Raw genomic sequence first — 25,964 nt, 5'->3', positions numbered from 1 at the left:
TCTTTCACCCATAGAAAACATTTGGCACATCATTAAACGGAAGATACAACAAAAAAGACCTAAGACAGTTGAGCAACTAGAATCCTACATTAGACAAGAATGGGTTAACATTCCTATCCCTAAACTTGAGCAACTTGTCTCCTCAGTCCCCAGACGTTTACAGACTGTTGTAAAGAGAAAAGGGGATGTCTCACAGTGGTAAACATGGCCTTGTCCCAACTTTTTTGAGATGTGTTGTCATGAAATTTAAAATCACCTAATTTTTCTCTTTAAATGATACATTTTCTCAGTTTAAACATTTGATATGTCATCTATGTTCTATTCTGAATAAAATATGGAATTTTGAAACTTCCACATCATTGCATTCCATTTGTATTTACAATTTGTACTTTGTCCCAACTTTTTTGGAATCAGGGTTGTAATGTAACTTGTTTGGTCAGTCTGCGTTGCCCACTTGAGAGGTTGCAAGTGCAATTTTTGTCCAATTCTTATTTAAATACTATTGTGCTGGATTTTGTTTCATAGTATAGAGAATGTTTGGGCAGCACGGTGGTGTAGTGGTTAGCACTGTCGCCTCACAGCAAGAAGGATCTGGGTTCAAGCCCAGTGGCCGATGAGGTCCTTTCTGTGTGGAGTTTGCATGTTCTCCCTGTGTCTGTGTGGGTATTCTCTGGGTGCTCCAGTTTCCTCCCACGGTCAAAAGACCTGCACTTAGGCTAATTGGTGACTCTAAATTGCCCATAGGTGTGAATGGTTGTTTCCCAAGCCCAGAAATGGGAGGGTTGTGGCAGGAAGGGCATCTGGCGTGAAACTATGCTCCAATTAATATGACATGTGGATCAGTAGGGTCCACATGGATCCTGACCTGGTAATAGTGATGGACAAGGAGGAAGAAGAAGAATGCAGAGAATGTTTGCATCATGCATCTTCCTTGGCAAAAGAAGCCCTCTGCTATTCACAGGAGGGTATGAAAAGGTGGTTTGACAGGAAAGCAGTTGAGTGACAATTTCAGCCTGGTGATCAAGTTTTGGTCCTGTTACCGGTGCCTGGTTCTGCTCTTACTGCCTGTTTCTCTGGCCCTTATGTGGTAAAATGTAAAGTGTCTGATACAGATTGTGTCATCTCTACACCTGAGAGGAGGAAGAAAACATGGTTGTGTCATGTTAATATGCTTAAACTTTACCGTTCCAGGAAAGTTACTCAAGCGGAGCAGCGAAAAGTCCCAGAGACTGCAGCCTCCGGAAAGACCTCCACTTCTTCCTTGATCTGTATGGAATCATTAGCTAATGATGGTCTGAGAGGTCTAATGCCGCTTTTCCACTACCAACGCGGCTGAGTTGGGCAGAGCCGTGCCGTGCTGAGTTGGGCTGAGTCGAGCTGAGCGGGGCTGTTGGAGTTGCATTTCAACTACAACCGCGCTGAACCGTGCTGGCTGGAAGTGGGTGGACACATTGGGTGGAGTTAGCGAAAGTGGGTGGACGTCAGGTGATGTCGTTAGGCGGCGCAAACAGTGACATCAGTGACCTTTTAAGCGGTAGTCTCACAACCCGGAGAGTAAACAATAAACATGGAGGACATGGAGTCGTTAGTGTTGCTGGTCTTGGTGCTGTGGCTTGTTGTCGCCAACAACGCCAACAGATACTGGCAAGAGCGTATAGATGAGGCGAGGCGCATAAGGCTTCATAATTCTCGTAATTCTCCTTCTTCCGGGTTTACGGTGTTTACAGATCCCAGCGTGCTCGCGGGGCGTGTGAGGACACTCCTCCTCACCAATCAGTGCACAGGGGAGTGTCTCCTCACGCCCCTAGCCTCACTCAGCTCGGTTTGGCTCGCTTCAGCCCTACTCCAAAACCGTGCGAGTTTTGGGGGCTGAGCAGGGCTGAAGCGAGCTGAGTCGTGCTGTTCTTAGATAGTCGAAATGCGAGCCGTGTCGGGCTGAAGTGAGCTGAAGTGAGCTGAAAAAGGGTAGTGGAAAAGGGCTATAAGTGATGGTCAACAGTGTGGTAGAGTGTTAAAAAGGGGCAGGCAATCTTGTGGCTGATGCACCGTCCTGTGTGTGAGGCAAACTCATCTCATCTCATTATCTCTAGCCGCTTTATCCTGTTCTACAGGGTCGCAGGCAAGCTGGAGCCTATCCCAGCTGACTACGGGTGAAAGGCGGGGTAGACCCTGGACAAGTCGCCAGGTCATCACAGGGCTGACACATAGACACACAGTGCGTTTACATGCACATAGAGAAAATCGAATTTCTGCCGTTGCTCGACTGAAATCAAAGTTCAAAATGCCATGTATACACCTTAATTCGGCTGAAATTGAACCGAACTTGATTTCTCGTAATCAAGCTACACGACCTAGATTATGTGATTTCTGCCAAGCTACTTAGTGCATGTAACCCTATCGAGCTACGTAGTCGAGCTACTTACTTCAGCACTGCCCCTTCCGGAAGTGACGAGTGACGAGCCACAAGCGGGAAACACAACAGCCTCGGTCGGCATGACAACGGCATGAATCTTTTCTTTTTGTGGCATTGTTTGCACTGTTAAAATTTAGCTCACTTACTGTATCACCAAATACATCTGTACAGCTGTTGCATAGCTGTGAATTGTGTACATAAACAACTCATTGTATTTGTGTGTGTGTGTGTGTGTATTGAGGTATTTCACCTGACGTCACAGGGTCACGTGACTACCCGGTGTCCGCCATTTTGAACGTCAAGCTACATACTAACGCTGCAGACACAGAGGGAGAACCGGCTTGAAAAAAAACGTGTTACAGACACCTAGAATAGATTAATTTGTCAGTAAGCACTCTATAAATAACCATGGTGTTTGCTTGTTGTGCTGTGGGCTGCCACAACAGACAGGGACAGCATGCAGGACGCTCCTTTTACCGGTTTCTAGTGATGGGAATTTCGGCTCTTTTTCGGGAGCCGGCTCTTTTGGCTCTTCTTACTATAAGGAGCCGGCTCTTTCGGCTCCCAAACGGCTCCTGAGATTTTATTTTTGATTTAATTGCTCCAATTAACTAGTTAATTAATTACATTATTTATATTTTATCAATAGGATGTTTTCCATTTTAGTTTTTAGTTTTTGTATTTGTAAAGCTTTGTAAAGTATAGCAGTGTAACAATGTTCTAGCTATAGAAATAAAACTTACTTACCAATTAATAAATTATTTTCTCACAAACATAATGCAAAACTGTGTTATATTACCAATATAAAATACACAGCTGATTTTCCCCTCCTCAGGTGCCTCACAGACTCCTCTCCCCTGCGCTCCACAGCTTTAAGCATTACACCAATTTTCGTATTTTTGCAGCTGTGAATGACATCAACCAAAAAAAGCAGGTGTACACCATGCTACTTTTTTTCCTTTGAATGGTAATAGACAACACAAAGACGCAATCGGACAGCAACTTTTTTTGTGAAAGTCTCTCTCTCTGAGGCACCTAAGGACAAAAAAACTAATTTGGCTCCCCAACTCGGCTCCCACCGAAGAGCCGGCTCCCGTCGTTCACTTCAAAGAGCCGGCTCTTTGAACCGGATCGTTCGCGACCGACACATCACTACCGGTTTACTACTGACCCAGACAAGAGGGATTACAGCTGTGAAGAGACAGGATTGGGAGCCAACAGAGTACTCCAGACTTTGCAGTGATCATTTCATTTCAGGTTAGTTTATCAGTTAACGCAATTTTGATAAAATATATAGCAAAAAGTAAATGGGTCAGTGTTTGTTAACCCATCTGAGCAGTGAAACAAGGCAGTGTTAATTTGTCAAGGGTTGCATGTAGCAGACATCAGACATAAAACGCAATAACAGAGGCTAGAAAGAAACGGGACACAGAAATAAACAGGGAAATTAAGTAAAAAGAAAGAAAGAAAGAGAAAAAAAAGAAAAAAAAGAGCGCGGATCTCCAAACACATGAGAAGCCTATCTTACGCACATATCACGCGGACTCCACACACGCATCGCGTCTGAAGTCATAACTCATCAGGGGAAATCGTGTCTGCATTGGCATGTTCAAAAAACAACCTCGTGTCAACAATGATACCACACACAAGAAAAAAAAAACAGTCAGGCTACTCAACAACCAACCTGGCAGCAGCAGTCGTTGTCATGTAAACACAACACTTCGGATATGCAAATGCTTCCCGTTACACACGATTGCTATGTCAATAAACATCATTTTGCCAATATTTTAGAGACCCCCCAACATTTCCCAAATCATGTTTTTAAAGGATCTCATGTCTTTTTCAGGGGATCTCGGATCCCCCGAGTAACAAGACAGTGTTGTGAACATAGCCTACCTTGTACCGTTTCAAACTGCTGGGGTCATCCTTCATCAAACTGTTGACTTCTGTCGACAACCTTGGCTCCATACCAAGGCTGGGTACAGTGTTTGTGATAAAAGACAGATCCAATTTAACACGAATCACAGCTTACTTTCTTGTTAAAATGTGCAAAGGTCTCCACCATCTCATACCGCCTTGCACTGAAGGACTTAAGCGTGCCGTCCAAAATGGCTGCATCACATGACTTGGTCACGTGGGTGAAATACCTCAATATATAGATGTCCAACATCTGAAGAATGTCAATAAAAACAAAACAATTGAACTTTTTGTGTGTTTATTAAGACATAAGTTAAATTGTAAGCAAAAAATGGACTTTAGAAAATATTTTTGTAAGCAAAAAAAAATTTTTTGTAAGCAAAAAATGGACTTTAGAAAAATATACAATTGTGCAAAATAAGTTGTCTTACAAAACAGTGGTCTGCGCAGGACAGTTTGTAGCCATACAGTCTGTTAGAGCAAGCCTAACAGCTTGAACACGGAACTGCCAGTGTTGCCAGATTGTGTGGTTTTAAGTGCATTTTGGCGGATTTGAACATGTTTTGGGCTGGAAAACGTCAGCAGTATCTGGCAACACTGCTGATAACTTTGTTTATACTCTCGAATAGCTCTTCTTCATGACGACAACCGGAAGTGTACCAACACGATGGGGCGTGTAGCGCCACCTGTGGCTCGGGTGCACAATGCACCTCACACAATAGCTCGATTTCATTGTGTGCATGTACGATTGGATTTCTCTGGCACCCTGCTGGGACCTTCAGCTCGATTACTGACAGCAGCTCGATTTGGATGTGCATGTAAACGTAGTCAGTGACAACCATTCACACTCACATTCACACCTACAGTCAATTTAGAGTCACCAGTTAACTTAACCTGCATGTCTTTGGACTGTGGGGGAAACCGGAGCACCCAGAGGAAACCCACGCAGACACAGGGAGAACATGCAAACTCTGCACAGAAAGGCCCTCGCCAGCCACGGGGCTTGAACCCGGACCTTCTTGCTGTGAGGCGACAGTGCTAACCACTACACCACCGTGGTGAGGCAAACTAATTATAAAATTTCTGATGTATTTTTCAGGCTTGGGTGTGATTAGTGTATTTATTGTGAGTATGTCTCCTGTGTGATATTTATAGCAAACTACATGTTTGCTTTTATGCGAGGGGGTGTTAAGGTTGTGGTGTTTGCTTCTACTTGTGTTTTTCCCCAGGTACCACCGTCCCTTTTTCTACCAGTGAGCTGACTGGTCGAGCACATCAGTTGATTCTCATCAGGGCCTGGTGGATAAAATATAAGCAGGAGTGCACATATGGCACCAGTAGGCCAATCAGCAGCATTTAGTATGTGTGTGTTGTGCAACATTTGAGTGGTATATCGGAGTCAGTCATTAATTCCCTATAATAGGGAGAATGTTACCTGTGATGGTGTTTGCATGCTTTCACAGTGAATTTCTTGTGGAGATGTTTGTGTAGTCTGTTTTCTTGGTGACTGGATTTCAGAACTTTTATTCTGAAAATGAACAATCTATTTTATTCATATACTTCTGCTTCCTGTCCTCCTTTTTCACTCCGGGCTAATTTTACTATCTTGCTGCCTCAATCCCCTGGATTTATTCATTGGGGTCGTAACAGTAATGATGGATGTCGTTTCTCTTTACTTAGTTGAGCAGTTCTTGACATAATATGGATTACTACAGCTGTGGAATAGGGCTATTTACTGTACTTTTATCATTTACTACCGTATTTATTGTTTGATCTCAAACACATTAAGAAGACAAGAAATTGCACTCATTAACTTTTGACGAGGCACACCTATTAACCGAAAAGCATTCCAGGTGACTCCCTCATGAAGCTGGTTAAGATAATGTCAGTAGCATGTAAAGCATCTTCAAGGAAAACGGTGGCTACTTTGAAGAATCTAAAATATGAAACGTTTTGTTTTTTACCACTTTTTTGATTACCACACAATTCAATCCATGTTCCAGATGTTACTTCATAGTTTTGATGTCTTCAGTATTGTTGTACAATGTACACTGAACAAAAATATAAACGCAGCACCTAAAGATTTTATTTATTTTGTACATCCGATACTGATTTTTTTTTCTGCCCACATCAAATGATAGTATAGCATACCAGTAAACATTTTTTGAAAAAAAAAAATGTCCCTCTACTCAAGTTCTGAGCAGTGCCCAGACTTGAGATAATCCATGATCCAGTCGGGTGTGACCATTGCAGACAAAAATTTCACTGAGTAATGCATGTCATGACCATCCTTTATGTGAGGCCAATAAAAGGCCACCCTAAAATGACAAAAATGTTCAAATGTCAAGATGCCACAGATGACCAGAATCAACCGGGAACGAGCCATTGGCATGCTGCAGGCTGGAATGTCCATCAGAGCTGTAGGGCGTCAATTGGGGGTGCTATTCCACGATAGTCCGCCTCCGACGACGATTTCAGCAGCATGGCACCACAGACAACATGCCACATGCACGCAGGCCACGTGCCACCACTCCAGCACAAGACCGGCATATCCGTCTGACCCACCTGCGTGATCGGTGCCGGACTGCAACACGGACTGCAGATGAGACCATGGGGAGACACAGTCGCAGGGTCAGCAGTCAAACTGTGAGAAACCGACTCAGAGAAGCTGGCCTCCATGCACGTAGACCTCATCGAGGATTGGACCTGACTGCTGGGCGACGACGTTCTCGTCTGGACTGGGCTTGGGCACATAGAAAATAAAAATGAAAATGAATTTCTATCTGAACATTTGTATTTCATAAAATATGGACCGCTAAGTTTATTTTTTTGTTCAGTGTAGAAAATAGTCAATATACAGAAAAACCTATGAACGAGTATATATATACACTATATTGCCAAAAGTATTTGCTCACCCATCCAAATTATCAGAATCAGGTGTTCCAATCGCTTCCATGGCCACAGGTGTATAAAATCAAGCACCTAGGCATGCAGACTGTTTTTACAGTTTGGAGCTGGCCCCTTCCTCTTCCAACATGACTGTGCACTAGTGCACAAAGCAAGGTCCATAAAGACATGGATGACAGACTCTGGTGTGGATGAACTTGACTGGCCTGCACAGAGTCCTGACCTCAACCCGATAGAACACCTTTGGGATGAATTAGAGCGGAGACTGAGAGCCAGGCCTTCTCGTCCAACATCAGTGTGTGACCTCACAAATGCGCTTCTGGAAGAATGGTCAAAAATTCCCATAAACACACTCTTAAACCTTGTGGACAGCCTTCCCAGAAGAGTTGCAGCTGTTCTAGCTGCAAAGGGTGGACCGACGTCATATTGAACCCTATGGATTAGGAATGGGATGTCACTTAAGCTCATATGTGAGTCAAGGCAGGTGAGCAAATACTTTTGGCAATATAGTGTGTGTGTATATATTACGGGCGATTTCTCTAAGACAACGAGGGAGGCTCAGCCTCCTCTAAAAATGACGAACATCGTGTAGGATGAATTGCGCTAGGCTTATGTTATAGCCGACCTTATAACATTGCTATTTCAGATCCAGAATCATAGAAATATATGTGCTCAACCCACTACAGTGTGAAATCATTCCGTTATAACTTTCCCCAGTTCACCTAATGTGTGCGTGAGTTTTTCCCCCTCGTGACAGCGCAATGCAGCCCAGCCTCAGTGGATTGGGAGCTATGTGCTTGTCAATCTCAAAATGCAAGACGATTATTGGACAAATACTGCGAAAGTGCCCGCCCATGGAGTCTCACGGACTCCCAGCCTCAGTGGACTTCAACGGCATTTGGGAGCTATGCGCTTTTCAATCTCAAAATGCGAGACGGTTATTGGACAAATACTGCGAAAATGCCCGCCTACGGACTCCCAGCCTCACATGGGAGGGACATGGCAGTTTCCGCGAGGAGACTGGTGATTGGTGAAAGCGGACGGATATTTTCTTTGATTGACAGCTCGTTTCAAATATAGACAGGCAGCGGTACAGTGTTGCCAGATTGGGCGGTTTCCCGCCCAATTGGGCGGTTTTAAGTGCATTTTGGCGGGTTTTGAACATATTTTGGGCTGGATAACGTCAGCAGTATCTGGCAACATCAGTTCAGTCCCATGCGGATTTGCAAGTGCTGTGGTGTATTGTAAGAGATCAGCTTACATTTCGATTTCATTCATTACATACGGTTTCTACCAGCTTTTTTAGTTTGTATATATTTTCATTGTAAATAAAGTGTAAATATAGTGTTGTCAAGTTTGCTGTCTTAGTTCCAGAAATTTCGTTTATTTGAGTGACTGAACTTGAACTTGAGGGGGCTAGTCAGCTAGCAAGAAAGCTGCACACGGATGCCAAGCGTTGCTGATTTAATTTTGGCGAAGCCATTTGCCAGTCTTCCTTTCGAGGAAAAAAATTAAAATTAAAGAGCAGGGTAGACCAACGCCTCAAATTGACTTGGTGAAAAAGGTAGGGAATAATACTCGTTCCTTTCAGCTCTCCTGGTACGAGAAAGTGAATTGGCTAACAGCAAGTGACCCACATCAACAACAGTAAATAGGCTACTTTAGTAATATGTCATGGATGGACCAAAAATATAGAATCTATTTAAAATGTTTATGCTGAGTATATTATATTGGAATATATGTTTTTCTGGATATGAATTAAACACCGCTACAATTTGGAAAACATTTTTAAACAAAAACACAGCCAAGGTCAATTTTTAAACAACATGCCACAATTTTAAAATATAAAATGTTAAAATATACCCCCCTCCCCCCAACACCACCATCATGTATATTGGACAGTAGGCTAATGGGCCAAAAGAACCTGTTATTTCACAGTTTGTGACCCTGCCAACAATCAGCCAGATCAGAGGCAAGAGTATGGGCAAAATTGATGTGTTTTTTCTTTTAAAATCTGGAAATATCATAACCGACCAGCCTCCCCTGTTTGAAAGACTACCAGACGCCACTGATATATATATATATATATATATATATATATATATATATATATATATATATATATATATATATACACACACACACACACACCAAATGCGAAATGAAGAAAACTGCATTTAAAGAAGATCCAAAGATTCCATTCCTACACTGCAGGACCATCACAGACAATCTGACAGATGGTATCTGAGTTCAAAATTAAGTGATTAGTGTTTTGTCTGTTTTGGCGCATAACAATGGAACACATTGATCAAAATATTCACAGTGTGAGGAAATACTGATGTTTGAGACAACTTTAAGCCGACTGACTGCATTTATCGCTGCGTTTGCAAAACTTGCTCCTGATCTTTGTGTCAGGTAAGGTTAGAAAACTAATTTAAGAAAACATTTCTACAGGGTTCAACCACAGTGATATTAGGCAAGTTCTCCCAGACCTCCACACATTTGTTTTGAATTATTTTAGGGCTCATGCATCATTTATATAAATCTGATTGTGGTTGCATTACAGGTATTTAGCAGACACTCTTATCCAGAGTGACATACAATAAGGGGATATATGGCACAGTGCTTCTGGAGGAGAGGGGGTTCAGGGCCTTGCTCAAGGGCCCTGCTCAAAGGCCCAACAATGGCAGCTTGTCAGCACTGGGACTTGAACCCATGACTTTCAGATCAGTAATCCAGAGCCACCATCAGTTAACCACTGAGCCACCACTGTTATATTGAGTACCCTGTGTTGAAAATGCGGTCACCGTATTCTAAACAAGTTGAAGTTATTACAAAATTTGATCTGAACAAAATTTCCTTCATATGCTGCAGGTTCAGGCGTATGAATCAGATGAGCTGGTTTATCATGGAGGTATGCGGGTATCATTCGGAATGCAGCTGATGGCTGCTTCAAGCCGCATCGAAACAGAGCTTCCCAACATCTCTTGGCCTTTCCTTCTTCTGCATGGAGCAGATGACAAGCTCTGCGATATCAGAGGATCCCATCTCATGTATAACCAAGCTAAGAGCACAGACAAAAAACTGAAGGTATGCAGCGCATAGTCCCACAGATACACACAAGGCTCACAGAGTTAAACTTTAAAGCAAATCAGCCAACCTAAACACCAGTTTTGTCAAACATACCAGTGTTAATAATATTAAACTTTCCAAACACTCACACTGATAAAGTATACAGTACATCACCTCAGCATTTCATTTATTAAGATCAATACACCACACTTCTACACCACATTTCACATGTATACTGTATGTACACATGCTGTGGCTTGCATAAGTATTCACCTCTCTTGACCTTTTCCACACTTTGTAGTGTTGAAAATATGAAATTGAAATGGACTTAATTGGGATTATATTTCACTCTCTGGCTCCATGGGATGTTCAAATGTGTAAATACCAAATCAGTTTATAACCAAACCATATTTAATGTATATATATCTCCAAAACCTTTTGGAGATATATATACATTATATAACAGAATGAATGACCCTTGATATGCTTCCCCCCCCAAAAAAAAAGAAACCTCTATTTGTCACATGCACACTTCAAGCACAGTGAAATTCACCCTCTGCATTTAACCCATCTGAAGCAGTGAACACACACACACACACACACCCAGAGCAGTGGGCAGCCACACTAGAGCACCCGGGGAGCAGTCAGGGGTCAGGTACCTTGCTCAAGGGCACTTCAGCCCAAGGCCGCCCCACATTAACCTAACTGCATGTCTTTTGGACTGTGCGGGAAACCGGAGCACCCGGAGGAAACCCACGTAGACACGGGGAGAACATGCAAACTCCACACAGAAAGGCCCTCTCCAGCCACTGGGTACGAACCCAGAATCTTCTTGCTGTGAGGCGACAGTGCTAACCACTACACCACCATGCTGCCCCATAACAAAAACAGTCTTTCACATTTATTGTTGTTTGAGTGGGTCTTTGTGCTTTTGTTCCTGAACATGCACTGTGTGTGTGTGTGTGTGTGTGTGTGTACCAGGTGTATGACGGAGCCTACCATGCCCTGCACCATGACTTGCCTGAGACAGCAGAGTCCGTCCTTCAAGAAGTGATCACCTGGATTATTGAACGTCTTCCCGCCCCCTCTGGGCCTTAACTGTCCATCTTCCCATTAACCACACCCCTTTGACTAGGCCCCATATCTCTGACTATTTTCATCTTTCTCCTCTCTGTTTACAACTCTTCCTGCTGGGATGCATCCAAACTCAATTATGTTTATTATTAACAATCTAGGAGAAGGTCAGGGGTCGCCACTCTTTCACCTTTGGCACCCAGGTCAAAGCTTTGATGTTAAGTCAAGAGTGTCAGGCTTGCCTTTTTTTTCCACTCCACACTTTCTGTCACCACAGGGTGCAGTTCACATGTTATCGTGTCAGTCACCATGAGTCTTATAATGAACACAGCTGCCCCAACACCCCACTGTTCTTTTGTATGTTGCCACGGTGACAAAGCAGTTGCCCTTCATCTTTTCTTTGATGTTTATTCCTCAATTCTAGTTGAGCTGCTGTGCTGCAAATCTGCTGCCCCTGCTGGACAACAGCAGCACTGCAGGTTTCAATCATCCCAGTTACCAGGGAAACACCATGAAATACTAGCAGGGGGGAAAAAAATGAATCAATTATAAAACAGGGTGTCATGGTAACCAAGTGTGTGTGTGTGTGGGGGGGGGGGGGGTAGAGAGTGATAGATTGTCTGAGGATGCTCAGTGAGAGGAATGAAGCAGTGAGAGGAAATCTAGAGCATGGCAGCTGTAGGGGAACACCCTCAAACCCTGATCTGTCACCGATATGCAGAGGTGGAAAAACCCGGGTGCAGAAAGTAAAAACCCTACCACATTTTTGCTCCAGCCAATTCAATGAACCAGCTGATCCTAATTACCACATCCCCTAAGCCAGGTTGATGAGCTAATTGGTGAAATCACCTGTGTTGAGAGCACAGGCAGAAGGAAAACCTAAGCAGGACTTTTACTTTGTCAATCCAGTTTTTCCACCTCTGCCGATATGAAACCCATATGCAATGGGCATGCATACACACAAGCAGCAAACACACTACCATGAACGGAACTTTCAGTTGGCTTTTTATTTATGATACGGTAGTATGTCAGATTGTACTATTTGAGCTTTGTTCGCGCTTGACAGATTACTGTTTAGAAGACTGCAGACTGTTCCATTGCCATTTTTTTTTTTTTTTGGGGGGGGGGGGTTGAGGTGGCGATGACTGTTCTCTAACATTGTGTCAACAAGTTAAATGCTTAATGTCTATTGGCAACTGATACCTCCTCACAGAACTGGAAAAATGTTCCATCCCTAATGTGCATTGTTACTGACGTATAGCTTTGTGTATCAGTTACCATGTTAATCCAAAAATCTACACATTATTGCAATAGTTGTATGTTTTTAATGATCTGAAAGTGAGTGGGCAATCAGACCAGAAAAATAAGATTTATTGATAGAGAAAATGATACTTTTAGGATCAACTAATCTTAGTACTTTCAACTTTCTTAGTACTTTTGCTGAAAATAAAGGATGTTGGTGACAAATTCTAATATTTTAGAGGACAATTATTAGTTTAATAAGGGACACATTTTCTGTTCAACAAATAATTTCTCCATGTGAAGGTTTTTAAAGTTGGTTGGCCCTGTATTTCTTCAAAGTAACATATTTTATGAGATACTGTACGTGGGCACAACCTCAATATATTATTAGGTTGGTTTTTTTTTTAATATTTGCACAATTATGTAAATACATTTGCATTGGCACTATTTTCCTAAGCACTGAAGTACTTGTAAATCTTCTTTGTTCAAGAAGAAACTTTTCAACAAAATGAAAATCATACCAGGAGATATATTATAATATTGTTTAAAGGTGCTGACTGCAAAGTCATCTGAAATTTTCTAATTTTTTTATTGTGCATGGCATTTTCTTATGTCTTGCAAGCACAATGTCATGCGGACGAGATGTGATTATTTTGATGTGCTGAAGGTCAAATTTCTCTGAATTGGGACTGTTTTCCTACCTCTTGAGGTAAACAGTATGGCCCCATGGAAACAGCTGAACGCAAGGAGCTTTAACTAATTAGCAAACTATGGAACTGCGTCACACCAAGATGGCGACACGCAGAAAACATTGTGACTTTGTATCGACCTCGGAAAGTTTTGAGTCGCAGATGCAATTTGTGGTTGACGTTTGCGAATAGATCTGTGAAACAAAAGATCAATATATCTTTTCTTTGTTACTGCTTTTGTGTTATCATTTCTTTCTCTGTAAGATCAAAACATTAGGTGTAGAACTCCATACTCGCTACTGTAGAGTTGAGCCCATGCATTCTAAGGCTAAGATAGCTAAGCGCTAGCTAGAATGATTTAGTTATCTGTCCAGAAAAATGACAAGTCATCTAACCTTGCCCTATCTTGCAGTTGCACTCACTAGGCAGGCTTTCCTTTTCTTTTCCGCTAGCTTTTAGCTGGCTGGAGAGCGGAGTCTGCCATGTTTGCCCACGCTGACTTGTTTTGGTTAAAAGTAGGTCAAACACGCCCTACGGTGGTCACGTGATATTGTTGCTCACTGGCTTCGGCAATCTCCAGAATTGTAAAATGTGGGACGTGTTTTATCTCGGCAGAACATTTACACAGAGGATACATGGTGTACGTGTGTGTATGTGTGTGTGTGCAGCGGCGAAAAATTTCGAAACCCCAACAGCAATAGAAATAGAACATTCTGCCCAGAATTCAACTTTGCAGTCAGAACCTTTAAAAGAAATCTGTGTACAAAAATATGTTAAATGTTCTGGTTCCAAAAGAAACTGCTGTAGCTTAATTTTCAGCTTACTAAAGTTTGTTTAGGTGTGTGCATATTACATTTGAAGAATATTGCAGACAGGCTGTTTTTTTTTCTTATTGCAAAAAAAACCCAAAACCAAACAAAAAAACATAGTTACAGTTACCTAACTTTATAAATCCACACAAGGAAAACAATACTACAAATATCTGTTTCTCACATTTCTATCCTTATAGAAAGAGACATCCAGTACATTGTGCTATCTCAAGATTTAATAACACTTTGAAATTCTAAAATCTATGAAAATCCTAACAGTTTCTGTTCCCAGATCAGCTATATTACCATGCTGTCTGAGCTGTGTTGTTTTTGCCCTTGTTTCATAGCATTTAGGTGATTCTGGTCCCATTTTTGGCAAATAAGATTGGTGCTGATCTGATGCACATGTGCGTGTAGTATATGCAAAATTGACCAGAGGGCTCTTAAAGTGATTTTTATTTTTGCTCAATATAAAGCACTAAGATAAGCCTCAGAAGTCAATAACAGAATGTTCTTCCCCGTGCAAAGCCGCACGCTGTGCAGGCTGTACATTAATCTGGTCTCAGGGAGCAAGTCTTTTAGTGCAGCTAATTTCACCCAATTAATAAAACATAATAAAATGCTCAGCTTTGACAGGTGTACCATCCAATTTGAAATGCAAACTGCATCAATAAAATACGTTAATAATTAACAGTGGCTATAATAAGATTTCTAAATACACACTTCTGTATAGAGCGATGCCATTTTGTAGAACTATGAATAGTTAAAGCGATGATGCTTTTGAACTCTTGACTGTTTCCATAATCATTCAAGAACATTTGTGAACATATTTGAGCAACATAGTAGCAGATGGTGCTCTAAGAGACCCAGGAAAAGGAACCATTTCGTTACTATGAGCCGCTGTGTCAAATTACAGTCTGACAGCCTTGTACTTGCATGCATCTTTAATGATTAATACAGTGAATACTGTCATTCTTGCTGTCTGATACAGAAATGCGTGACTTTTGTGTTTGCAGTATCTCAGAAGCAATGCTATCGATAGCTAGTCATCATTGGATTCACTCTGTCACAGTAACACTCATAGGCAGCATGGCTTTGAAATCGCCATCCACCAGTGATCACCAGCTATGAGTGGTTTATGATTGGTCTTTTGAAATCCAGTCGCGCAGCATTGTAGGCAGTTCTACTGCAACTTCTAATGTGAACTCCAGACTTTGTGCGAGTCTGTGAAGTCAGGTGTAGGAATGTTTATAGACTACTGTTTGTATATGCATGTAAAATAAATTTTTTGATTTCTACTAATAATTGTAATATAATTCTGAGAACAATATTGTGATGGAATTGTTTCATTTTGACATCATGGCCAGTAGATAAATAAACAAAGACTGTTACAAGACTGCAGTGTCTTAATCATTGTTCATGTACATGTTACAGGTCAAAAAATTTCAACCTTGGTGAATTTTTTATTTTTATTTTTTTACCTGGGTTAAAATTTTAACCTAGTTCATAATTTCCTAAAGACCCTTAAAAGGCATTTTCCACAACTCCTTTTGTCTCTCTTTCTTCCATCCACTTCTTCTCTGTCTATACCTACTTAGTATTTCCTCTTGTCTGTCTACCTATTCCTAGCTACCTAATTAGCATTAAAAAAAATCTTTTTTCATACTTAACTGGGATTCAAACTCAGATAGTAGAGGACCTGGGTTAGATATGTCTGCACATAATTTAGGAGAGGATAACTCAACTGTTATAGGCCAATTTGAACCCAAGGAACAACTTGGGATGTGTGCCAAAATCGCTATCCAGGGCGAACAGGCCGAAAATTACCAGTCCAAGATAGCTGCCCTTAGCCATATTGAAAATATCAATTTTTGAACCACTCACTACAGAATTATGTGCAAAACCTCATTTTATGGGTTTTTGTGTATGGGGAATCCATTATGGCATAATTTTCATGATTGAAGGAAAAGGGAACAAGCTACGGTCAAGGGCAAGGTTAAAAAAAAAACACACCAAAAATTGGCCAAAATTGCAGTTTCACAGAAAACATGAGAAAAACAGAATAATCCTACCTCAAACATGAAATCATGGCATTGGGAGACCTACTGCACATAATTTAGGAGAGTCTAAGAAAGCAAACATTTGATTAATATAAAGAAATTGTATTTTCAATCATACTATCATGTTCAATGGAATGTTAAAGTGAAAAATACAAAACTTATTACTTTAGTAGGCAGCAATATCTTGAGAGCCTAAATGTTTAACAGCCAACAATACAACTTTTAACATCGCATTATTACTGTTTATGTGTCACATAAACCAGGGTCAGGAACATGAAGAGTAACACAATAATACCATAATATCGGTGGCCATCTTGGATTGGTCATTTTCAGGCTGTTCACCCCGGATAGTGATTTTGGCACACATCCCAAGTTATTCCTTGGGGTCAAATTAGCCTAGAACAGTTGAGTTATCCTTTCCTAAATTATGTGCATACATACCTAAGCCAGGTCCCGGACTAAGAACCTTCTTAACCCAACAACTTAACCACTAGACCAGCAACAATAGCAATGGAAGGAGTGACATATATTTTGAATTTATTAATGAGTCCAGTCTTATTACATCATCAAATAGTTTAAAATACAAAGTCTTCCCAAATCCTAAACCTAACCCTAGATATAGTAAATCTCCCTAATACAAGTAGCAGATTATGAACTGGGTAAAAAATTCTAACCTAGATTGAAAAAAAGACAAGAAGGGATTTGGATATTTCACCCTCAACAGTGCATAATATCATTCAATAATTCAAAGAATCTGGAGGAATGTCAATGCATAAAGGGCAAGTGTGCAAGCCTAAGCTGAACATCCATGATCTCTGATCCCTCAGATGGCACTGCATCAAGAACTGTCATTTATCTATAGCCAATATAACCACATACGCTCACGATTAGTTTAGCAAACCTTTGTCAAGCAGTACAATACAGAGTTAGATCCACAAATGCCAGGTAAAACTTTACTGTGCAAAAAGGAAGCCTTATGTTAAGTGTATCCAGAAGTGCCATTGACTTCTCTGGGCTCGGAGACATCTGGGATGGACCATCACACAGTGGAAACGTGTACTGTGGTCAGATGAATCCATATTCCATGTCTTTTCGGAAGAAATAGACACGGTGTGCTCCAGACCAAAGATGAAAAGGACCATACAGACATCTGTCATGGTATGGGGTTGTGTCAGTGTCCTTGGCAAAGGTAGCTTACACTTCTGTGATGGGAGCATTAATGCAGAAAAGTACACTGAGTTTTTGGAGCAACATGTGCTGCCTTCAAGACGATATCTTTTCCAGGGATATTTCAACAAGACAATGCAAAACCACATTCTACACACATTACAAAGACATGGCTGTGGAAGAAGAGGGTGCCTGTCCCCTCTGTCCCCAATAGAGAATGTGTGGCAAATTTTGAAACAAAAAGTATGACAATGACGACCTCGTACTGATGCGCACATTAAGACCTGATTGCAGAAAGAATGGGACAAAATAACACCTGACACACTTCATCACTTAGTGTCTTCAATCCAGTGTTGTAGTCAAGTCACTAAACCTCGAGTCCGAGTCCAGTCTCGAGTTCCCAGTGTTCAAGTCCGAGTCAAGTCCAAGTCTCATCGCATCTCATCTCATCTCATTATCTCTAGCCGCTTTATCCTGTTCTACAGGGTCGCAGGCAAGCTGGAGCCTATCCCAGCTGACTACGGGCGAAAGGCGGGGTACACCCTGGACAAGTCACCAGGTCATCACAGGGCTGACACATAGACACAGACAACCATTCACACTCACATTCACACCTACGGTCAATTTAGAGTCACCATATTAACCTAGCCTGCATGTCTTTGGACTGTGGGGGAAACCGGAGCACCCGGAGGAAACCCACGTGGACACGGGGAGAACATGCAAACACCGCACAGAAAGGCCCTTGCCGGCCACGGGGCTCAAACCCAGACCTTCTTGCTGTGAGGCGACAGCGCTAACCACTACACCACTGTGCTGCCCTAGGTATAAATATCTTATGATAAATTATTATGGCCTGTTACAAAAAATAAAGAAAAAATCCGAGCTCTCATCTCCAGTTTATGAGTCCGAATGCAATTAATGTACAAGTCCGAGTCATCAGTGCTCAAGTCCAAGTCAAGTCACGAGTCCTTAAAATTACGGCACGAGTCAGACTCAAGTACTTCAATCCATAAACATATTTTAAGTGTTGCGAGAAGGAATCTTCTTCTTTAGTGTTCTGCCTGACAGCAGGTCCAGCTCTGATGTCCATCAGAGTTTCTAGGGAATGTTACAGTAGTGGTTTCCCATTGCCTCCTACTGGATTATTATAGAGGTTTTTTCCTCTCAAACATTCACACCTATGGGCAATTCAGAGTAGCCAGTTAACCTAACAACATGTCTTTAGACTGTGGGGGAAACCAGAGCACATGGAGGATATCCACACAGACACAGGGAGAACATGCAAACTCCACACAGAAAGGCCCCCCATCGGCCGCTGGGCTTGAACCTAGAACCTTCTTGCTGTAAGGCACCACCACTACATCACCGTGCTGCCCTGTGAAAAGGAATGGCAACATTATAAAGTGATAAATGCTTTACCATCCCAACTTTTTTTGAAATTTGTTGCATGAATCAAAATTGAAATGTGTTTATTTTGGAAAAAAACCCAATCATTTTCTTGAGGTAAAACATCAAATAGTGTGCTGTTGTATTATTTTGAGTGCAATACAGGCCAACGATTATTTACAAATCATTGTTTTCTGTTTTAATTTAAATTTCGACATACCTTCCCAACTTTTCTGCTTTGTGGTTGTACATCAGGATTTTTGTAAAGCTGTTTTGTGACAATGTCTATTGTTAAAAGCATTATGCTAATAAGCATTTAGTTGAATTATTAACACTGATAAAAAAAAAGTCTGCTGAGGACAACTGTTGAATTCAGTTGCTGAACTCATGATAATTGGGTTGGCTGGATGTAGCGGACTAACAGGAGACTTGGTGACCACGTTAAAGCAGAGTCTGAAGAGCTGGGTCAATTGTTTGCAGTTTCATACAGTAAACAGTAGATGGCAGCTTATTACTGTACTTTTTATTTGTGTAGCCCTCAGGAATGGGGAGAAATTTAAAAAATGTAAATAAATTGTTGAGGATTATAAATGCAAGATGCCTGCTGATATGCTACCATGTCATTGTCACTGTTGTGTTGAAAATGGTCCACTACCCAAATAATGTGTGGTCAGTGGTAGTCCTATGGTGGCTCCTTCCTGATCATTTAACATAGTAATATCCAGTACTTGTCAGCCCTGTGATGATCTGGCGACTTGTCCAGGGTGTACCCCGCCTCTCGCCCACAGTCAGCTGGGATAGGCTCCAGCTTACCTGTGACCCTGAACAGGATAACCGGTTACAGATAATGGATGGATGGATGGATGGATGGATGGATGGATATTCAGTACTAAGCAAACACAAAATTTGAGCATCTGGTTCCTCTCTGTTTTTTTTTTAATAGGAGAACCATATCATTACATTCTGTGAATGTTCTATTTTGGTTAGTAAAGTCAATGTTCTCACTTCTGGAACCTTTAAAGTACAACATTCTCTCAACTGACACATTTGCCAAAGGTTGTTCTAGGTACTAGGCCTATTTTTGTAACTACAGACTAACCTTCGGGGATTGTTCCCATAATGTGCTTTCACGTTCTCATAACAGAATGTTTACCAAATAGGTTAGCAAATTATTGCCAAAGGTTGCATATAAGTTTTATTTTTTGTATACAAACTAACATTCTGGGCACAAACATTCCTTTTGTGTAAGGTTCTAGGGTTCCTGAGGGGTTCAAAGTTGAAAACGTATTTCAATTTTTATCAAGTTACCGGTGTCAGCCCTGGGATAACCTGACGACTTGTCCAGGGTGTACCCCGCCTCTCGCCCATAGTCAGTTGGGATAGGCTCCAGCTTGCCTGCGACCCTGTAGGACAGGATAAGCGGCTACAGATAATGGATGGATGGATCAAGTTACCGGACGTTTAGGGGAACATCACAGGTTACTGCAAGGTTATTTAAAAGTTGCAGGATCATTAGACGAACTTTTGTTGAACCATAATGTACAATGAAATTAAAATTTTATATTTCTGTTCAGAAACTTTCTTGGAAAACCAAATGAGAACTAAGCAATATTTTAGGAACCAAAAAGAAATGTTTCCAGAATGTTCTGGGAACAACTGTTAACTGGGTAATTAAATATGAACAAAGTACACCTATATGGTAGGATTACATAATTAGGCCAATAAATGTAGTGGTGCCTAATGCTGAGTACACTGGTTAGGTCAGTGTGTATAGTTTTTATAGTCTAAGGACAACGTTTATGGTTTTGTCCATGTTTGTGAATATTTCTGTCCACATTTTGCATGGTACTTCCAAGATGGCATGGAGTTAATGAAGTCTTAGAGCCTTTGTGGATTACTATTTCAAGGTACATTTATAATGGTTTTGTATTTTGCCTGTGTGTCCCTTGATTACTCAACTGCTCCAGTTTTTCATGACTGATGGCCTGCCCTAATTCTGTACACATCCTTCTTCTGATTTGTTCTCTTGTATGACCAGATATAAATACATATCTCAATCAAACAAAACACTTGCCACTAATTAGTACTGATCTCATTTGATTAACACTATTTAATGACTATTCATTTTCATTCAGTCAAAGTAACACTGGCATTAGTGAATGAATTATATAAGGAATAAAATCCTCTGTTTTAGGAAACTAATCAGCAACATGGTGGTGTGATACTGCCTGATGGGAAGCAGAGTTACTCTTACCAGTTCAAAGCTATGTCCCATAACAGTACATACTGAAGTGTTTTATTGCACTTATACAGCTTTTGGTCATCAATTAAAATTTTTAATTTATTAAATAATGACACATTTTAACAATTTATGCATTATGTATATATACAAAATATACGAACACCTGATCATTACAACCAGAATCCCTTGTTAAACATCCCTTTTCAAAAAAAATGGCATTAATATGGAGCTAGCTCCCACCCCACCCCCTTTGTTGTTATAATAACTTCCACTCTTTTGTGAAGACTTTCCACTAGATTTTGGAGTATGGCTGTGAAGATTTCCATTGATGCCAGGTTAGGAGGCCTGGTGTGCATTTGGCATTCCAGTTCATCCCAAAGGTGTTCAGTAGAGTTGAGGATAGTGCACTGTGCAGACTATTGAATTTATTCCACACCAACATGAGTGAACAACATCTTTATGGACCTCACATTTTGCACAGGGGTATTGTCATGATGGAACAAGTTTTGGCCCCTTAGTTCCACTGAACTATATACTCTTAATGCTACAGCATACAAAGGCATTCAAGATAATTGTGTGCTTCCAAATTTTTGGCATCAGTTTGGGAAAAACCCACATATAGGTGTGATGGTCAGGTGTCCAAAAGTTTTTGGTCATATAATGTAACAACCTTTAGTATTGTGGAACATGCACAAGAAAAGTTAATCCTTGCCATGGGACTGAGACACTGGAAAGTGTGAACTCCTCTTTCCTGAAAACTGAAAAACTTGCTGACTATTGCAAAGCATTGACACTGGAGACTCCTTCTATAAATGTAAATAAACAGTTCCTTACAGAAAACTTCACCATATATAAATATGCATCTTTAGTCAATAATAACACTATTTTTTAATCTGTTTGTTAGTAGGCTAGGTTTAGGTGGAGTGTACACCATACAACACCAATCAGATTCAAGAAAAAAATAGAATAGAATATTAAGGACTGTGATTATACTCCTGGTTTACAAATATATAGCTACCTCTCTTGTAATATGAATAAATGCTTGGTTTAAAAACAAACAAACAAACAAACAAACAAACAGCCTTCTGGGGTAGCCACAACTGTCGATGAAATGCCCTTTAGGGTGCCTCTATGTTCAAAAAAACATAACGAAGTGCTCTATTAGGTGCCCTTCCAGTGGAGCCCCACTGCATATAGAAAGTGTCCTTTTTATTTTTACACCCCTGCCCAGCGTCAGACAGCCTGTGCCCACCCCTTGCCTATAAGATCATCCATCCATCCTCTGTAACCTCTTATCCTGTGCAGGGTCACAGGCAAGTTGGAGCCTATCCCAGCTGACAATGGGTGAGAGGCGGGGTACACCCTGGACAAGTCGCCAGATCATCGCAGGGCTGATACATAGAGACAAACAACCATTCACACTCACATTCACACCTACGGTCAATTTAGAGCCATCAATTAGCCTAACCTGCATGTCTTTGGACTGTGGGGGAAACCGGAGCACCTGGAGGAAACCCACACAGACATGAGGAGAACATGCAAACTCCACACAGAAAGGCCCCCGTTGGCTGCTGGGCTCGAACCCAGAACCTTCTTGCTGTGAGGCCATCGACAGCGCTAACCACTACACCACCATGCCGCTCCATACGACCAATAAAGAGCAATTTGGAATTCATCCCCATCTATTGTTTCCCCACAAGGGGGAGCCTGGTTCCCTTGGTAGGATAAAAAAAGACACAGAGAGGATTTGGAGGCAGGTTCAAGTTGGTGGCTATGGCAACACAGCTTTACCTCTGGCCTCGAAATAAGGAGGCCTGAAAATAGCGCAATGGGCAATAGGGAAATCCAACAACTGTGGCACAAGTGCACTCCTGAGCTAAACTGGGCCAATCAGTCTTTCTAGGTATCTCCAAAGGAAATGATTGCAATGGGAAGCTTTGCTGTAGTCAAATGGCCTATTAACCAAAGAATTGAATCACCTAGTTGAGTTCTTTGGGATCTTTCACTGTCCCTCTGTTGGGAACTCTCTATGTAGAACCCAACAAGAGAGTGTTTCCCTATCAGAAAGAGTTTCTAAATATAACCCTTCTTTGTTGGATGCTAAGAATCCTAAATTATCCAGTGAACCCATACAGGACCCCTTGAAGAATACTTTTCCTAAGAGTGTACTTATGACAACAAAATGCTTTCTTATTATATAATTCAGGTCCAGGGGGTAGCAACCACAGAGATGTCACAGGGTGGCAGCTGTCAGTCTTAAAATTAGCCTTGGCACCTCACTTACCACCTCAATGGTAACCTCAAATCACATGTCTGATATTTATTATTACCTGCATTTTCTGCAGTTTTAATGAATCATGCGTCACTCATGTTGATTCAGATCATCATTGTTACATTGTAGGTGCTTTAATCAAATCCATGGGGTATAAGGAACAACAGCGAAGGCAACAAAATAATGTCATTAAGCAGATATTCATTTTGCACAATGGAACAAATCAGATATTCTGCCAATCTGACTTTATTCCGTACATAATTAGGCGGTGACACAACTTATCAGGGATGTATCAAGAATTTCTGGGCCTTGTGCAAAAACAGTATTGCACCATGTGCACATTTTGCAGTATACTAGTGGACCTCAAAAATATTGGAATATCACGAAGTTGTTCATTTTTTTCAGAATTTAACTCAAAAAAGGAAAAATTTAATATATTCTATATTCATGACATGTAAAGTGAAATATTTCAAGGCTTTTTTTGTTTTCATTTTGATGATTATGGCTTATAGCTCATGAAAATCAGAAATCCAGTATCTCAGATTATTAGAATATTTCATTTCAAGTTTGAGTAAAACATCATAAATGCAGTGTATCATTTGCTCTAGTTCAGTACACACAATCATAATCACGGGGAAGACTGTTGACTTGACAGTTGTCCAGAAGACAATCATCGACACCATCCACAAGGAGGGTAAGCCACAGAAGGCCATTGCTAAAAAGGCTGGCTGGAAAAGGTGCACAAGCAACAGGGATGACTGCAGCCTTGGGAGGATTGTCAAGAAAAGTCAATTCAAGAACTTGGGAGCGCTTCACAAGGAGTCGACTGAGGCTGGTGTCAGTGCATCAAGAGCTGCCACGCACAGACATCTTCAGGAAAAGGGCTACAACTGTCACATTCCTAATATCAAGCAACTCCTGAACCAGAGACAGCATCAGAAGTGTCTTACCTGGGCTAAGGAGAGAAAAAACTGGACTGTTGCTCAGCAGACTTGATAAAACACAATGGACCAACACCAGCAGATGACATGGCATCCCAAATCATCACAGACTGCAGAAACTTCACACTGGACTTCAAACACCTTGGATTCTGTGCCTCTCCACTCGTCCTCCAGACTGTAGGTCCTTGATTTCCAAATGAAATGCAAATTTTACTTCATCTGAAAAGAGGACCACTGAGCAACAGTCCAGTTCTTTCTCTCCTTAGCCCAGGTAAGACATTTCTGACATTGTCTCTAGTTCAGGAGTTGCTTGATATGAGGAATGCGACAGTAGTAGCCCCTTTCCTGAAGACATCTGTGTGTGGTGGCTGTTGATGTACTGACACCAGCCTCAGTCGACTCCTTGTGAAGCTCTCCCAAGTTCTTCAATCAACTTTTCTTGACAAGCTGCGGTCATCCCTGTTGCTTGTGCACCTTTTCCAGTCAGCCTTTTCAGCAATGACCTTCGGTGGCTTACCCTCCGATTATCAGTTTTGATTATCATCTTCTGGACAACTATCAAGTCAGCAGTCTTCCCCATGACTGTGGCTGCGTGTACTGAACTAGACCAAGAGATACATGGTATCTATAATATTTTACTCAAGCTTGAAACGAAGTATTCTATAATATTTTGATATACTGGATTTCCGGCAGCATGGCGGTGTAGTGGTTAGCATGGTCGCCTCACAGCAAGAAGGTTCTGGGTTCGAACCCAGCGGCCGGCAAGGGCCTTTCTGTGTGGAGTTTGCATGTTCTTCCCGTGTCCGCGTGGGTTTCCTCTGGGTGCTCCGGTTTCCCCCACAGTTTAAAGACATGTGGTTAGGTTAATATGGGACAGCCTTGGGCTGAGGTGCCCTTGAGTGAGGCACCTGACTCCAAACTGCAACCCGGGCGCTGTTAGCGTGGCTGCCTACTGCTCTGGGTATGTGTGTGCTCATTGCTCACGTGTGTGTGTTCACTGCTTCAGATGGGTTAAATGCAGAGAGGAAATTTCACAAGTGTGTGATGAATAAAGTTGTGCTTTCTTTCTGATTCTCATATAAGCCATATGTAGGGCGGCACGGTGGTCTAGTGGTTAGCACGGTCGCCTCACAGCAAGAAGGTTCTGGGTTTGAACCCAGCAGCTGGCGAGGTCCTTTCTGTGTGGGGTTTGCATGTTCTCCCCGTGTCTGCGTGGGTTTCCTCCGGGTGCTCCGGTTTCCCCCACAGTTTAAAGACATGCTGTTAGGTTAGGTTAATATGGGACGGCCTTGGGCTGAGGTGCCCTTGAGCAAGGCACCTAACTCCCAACTTCTCCCTGGGTGCTGTTAGCATGGCTGCCCACTGCTCTGGGTATGTATGTGTGTGTTCACTGCTTCAGATGGGTTAAATGCAGAGAAGAAATTTATTTCTGATTTTCATGAACTATAAGCCATAATCAACAAAGTAAAAAAAACCAAACAAACCTCTATGTATCATGAATATAGAAAATATATAAAAGTTTACCTTTTTTGAATGAAATTAAGAGGAAAAAAAATAACTGTTTCAGGATATTCCAATATTTTGAGATGATCTAGGACAGGGTTAGGAAGCTGTGGGGTAATCCAGTGCAGCACAAGCTGTCATTTGTGAATTTTCACAGCCACGCCTATTCGCACGACGGACTCGAGTGACACCTTTAGAAGCGATATGATTGGTCCATTTGGATGTCAATCAGAGCCGAATGCGTTGACTGCTCGGGTTTGTTCTGTCTGT

At 41.6% G+C, this 25,964-nt stretch overlaps 1 protein-coding gene across 1 annotated transcript in view; it reads left to right on the top strand.

Annotated features, from left to right (window-relative positions):
- mgll (monoglyceride lipase) overlaps positions 1 to 15,519 on the top strand; it is a 71,440-nt gene extending 55,921 nt beyond the window's left edge. The window contains exons 7-8 of the mRNA XM_060932168.1: positions 10,112 to 10,327; positions 11,291 to 15,519. Of these exons, the coding sequence (XP_060788151.1) occupies positions 10,112 to 10,327; positions 11,291 to 11,407 (333 nt within the window). The 3' untranslated portion in view covers positions 11,408 to 15,519. The remainder of the gene's footprint in view (positions 1 to 10,111; positions 10,328 to 11,290) is intronic.
- The last annotated feature ends 10,445 nt before the right edge of the window (positions 15,520 to 25,964 follow it).

Source organism: Neoarius graeffei, chromosome 10 (assembly GCF_027579695.1).
Source record: "Neoarius graeffei isolate fNeoGra1 chromosome 10, fNeoGra1.pri, whole genome shotgun sequence".
Lineage (NCBI taxonomy): Eukaryota > Metazoa > Chordata > Actinopteri > Siluriformes > Ariidae > Neoarius > Neoarius graeffei.
The sequence above is the reverse complement of the archived record's forward strand: the minus strand, read 5'-3'. Positions and strand labels throughout refer to the sequence as shown.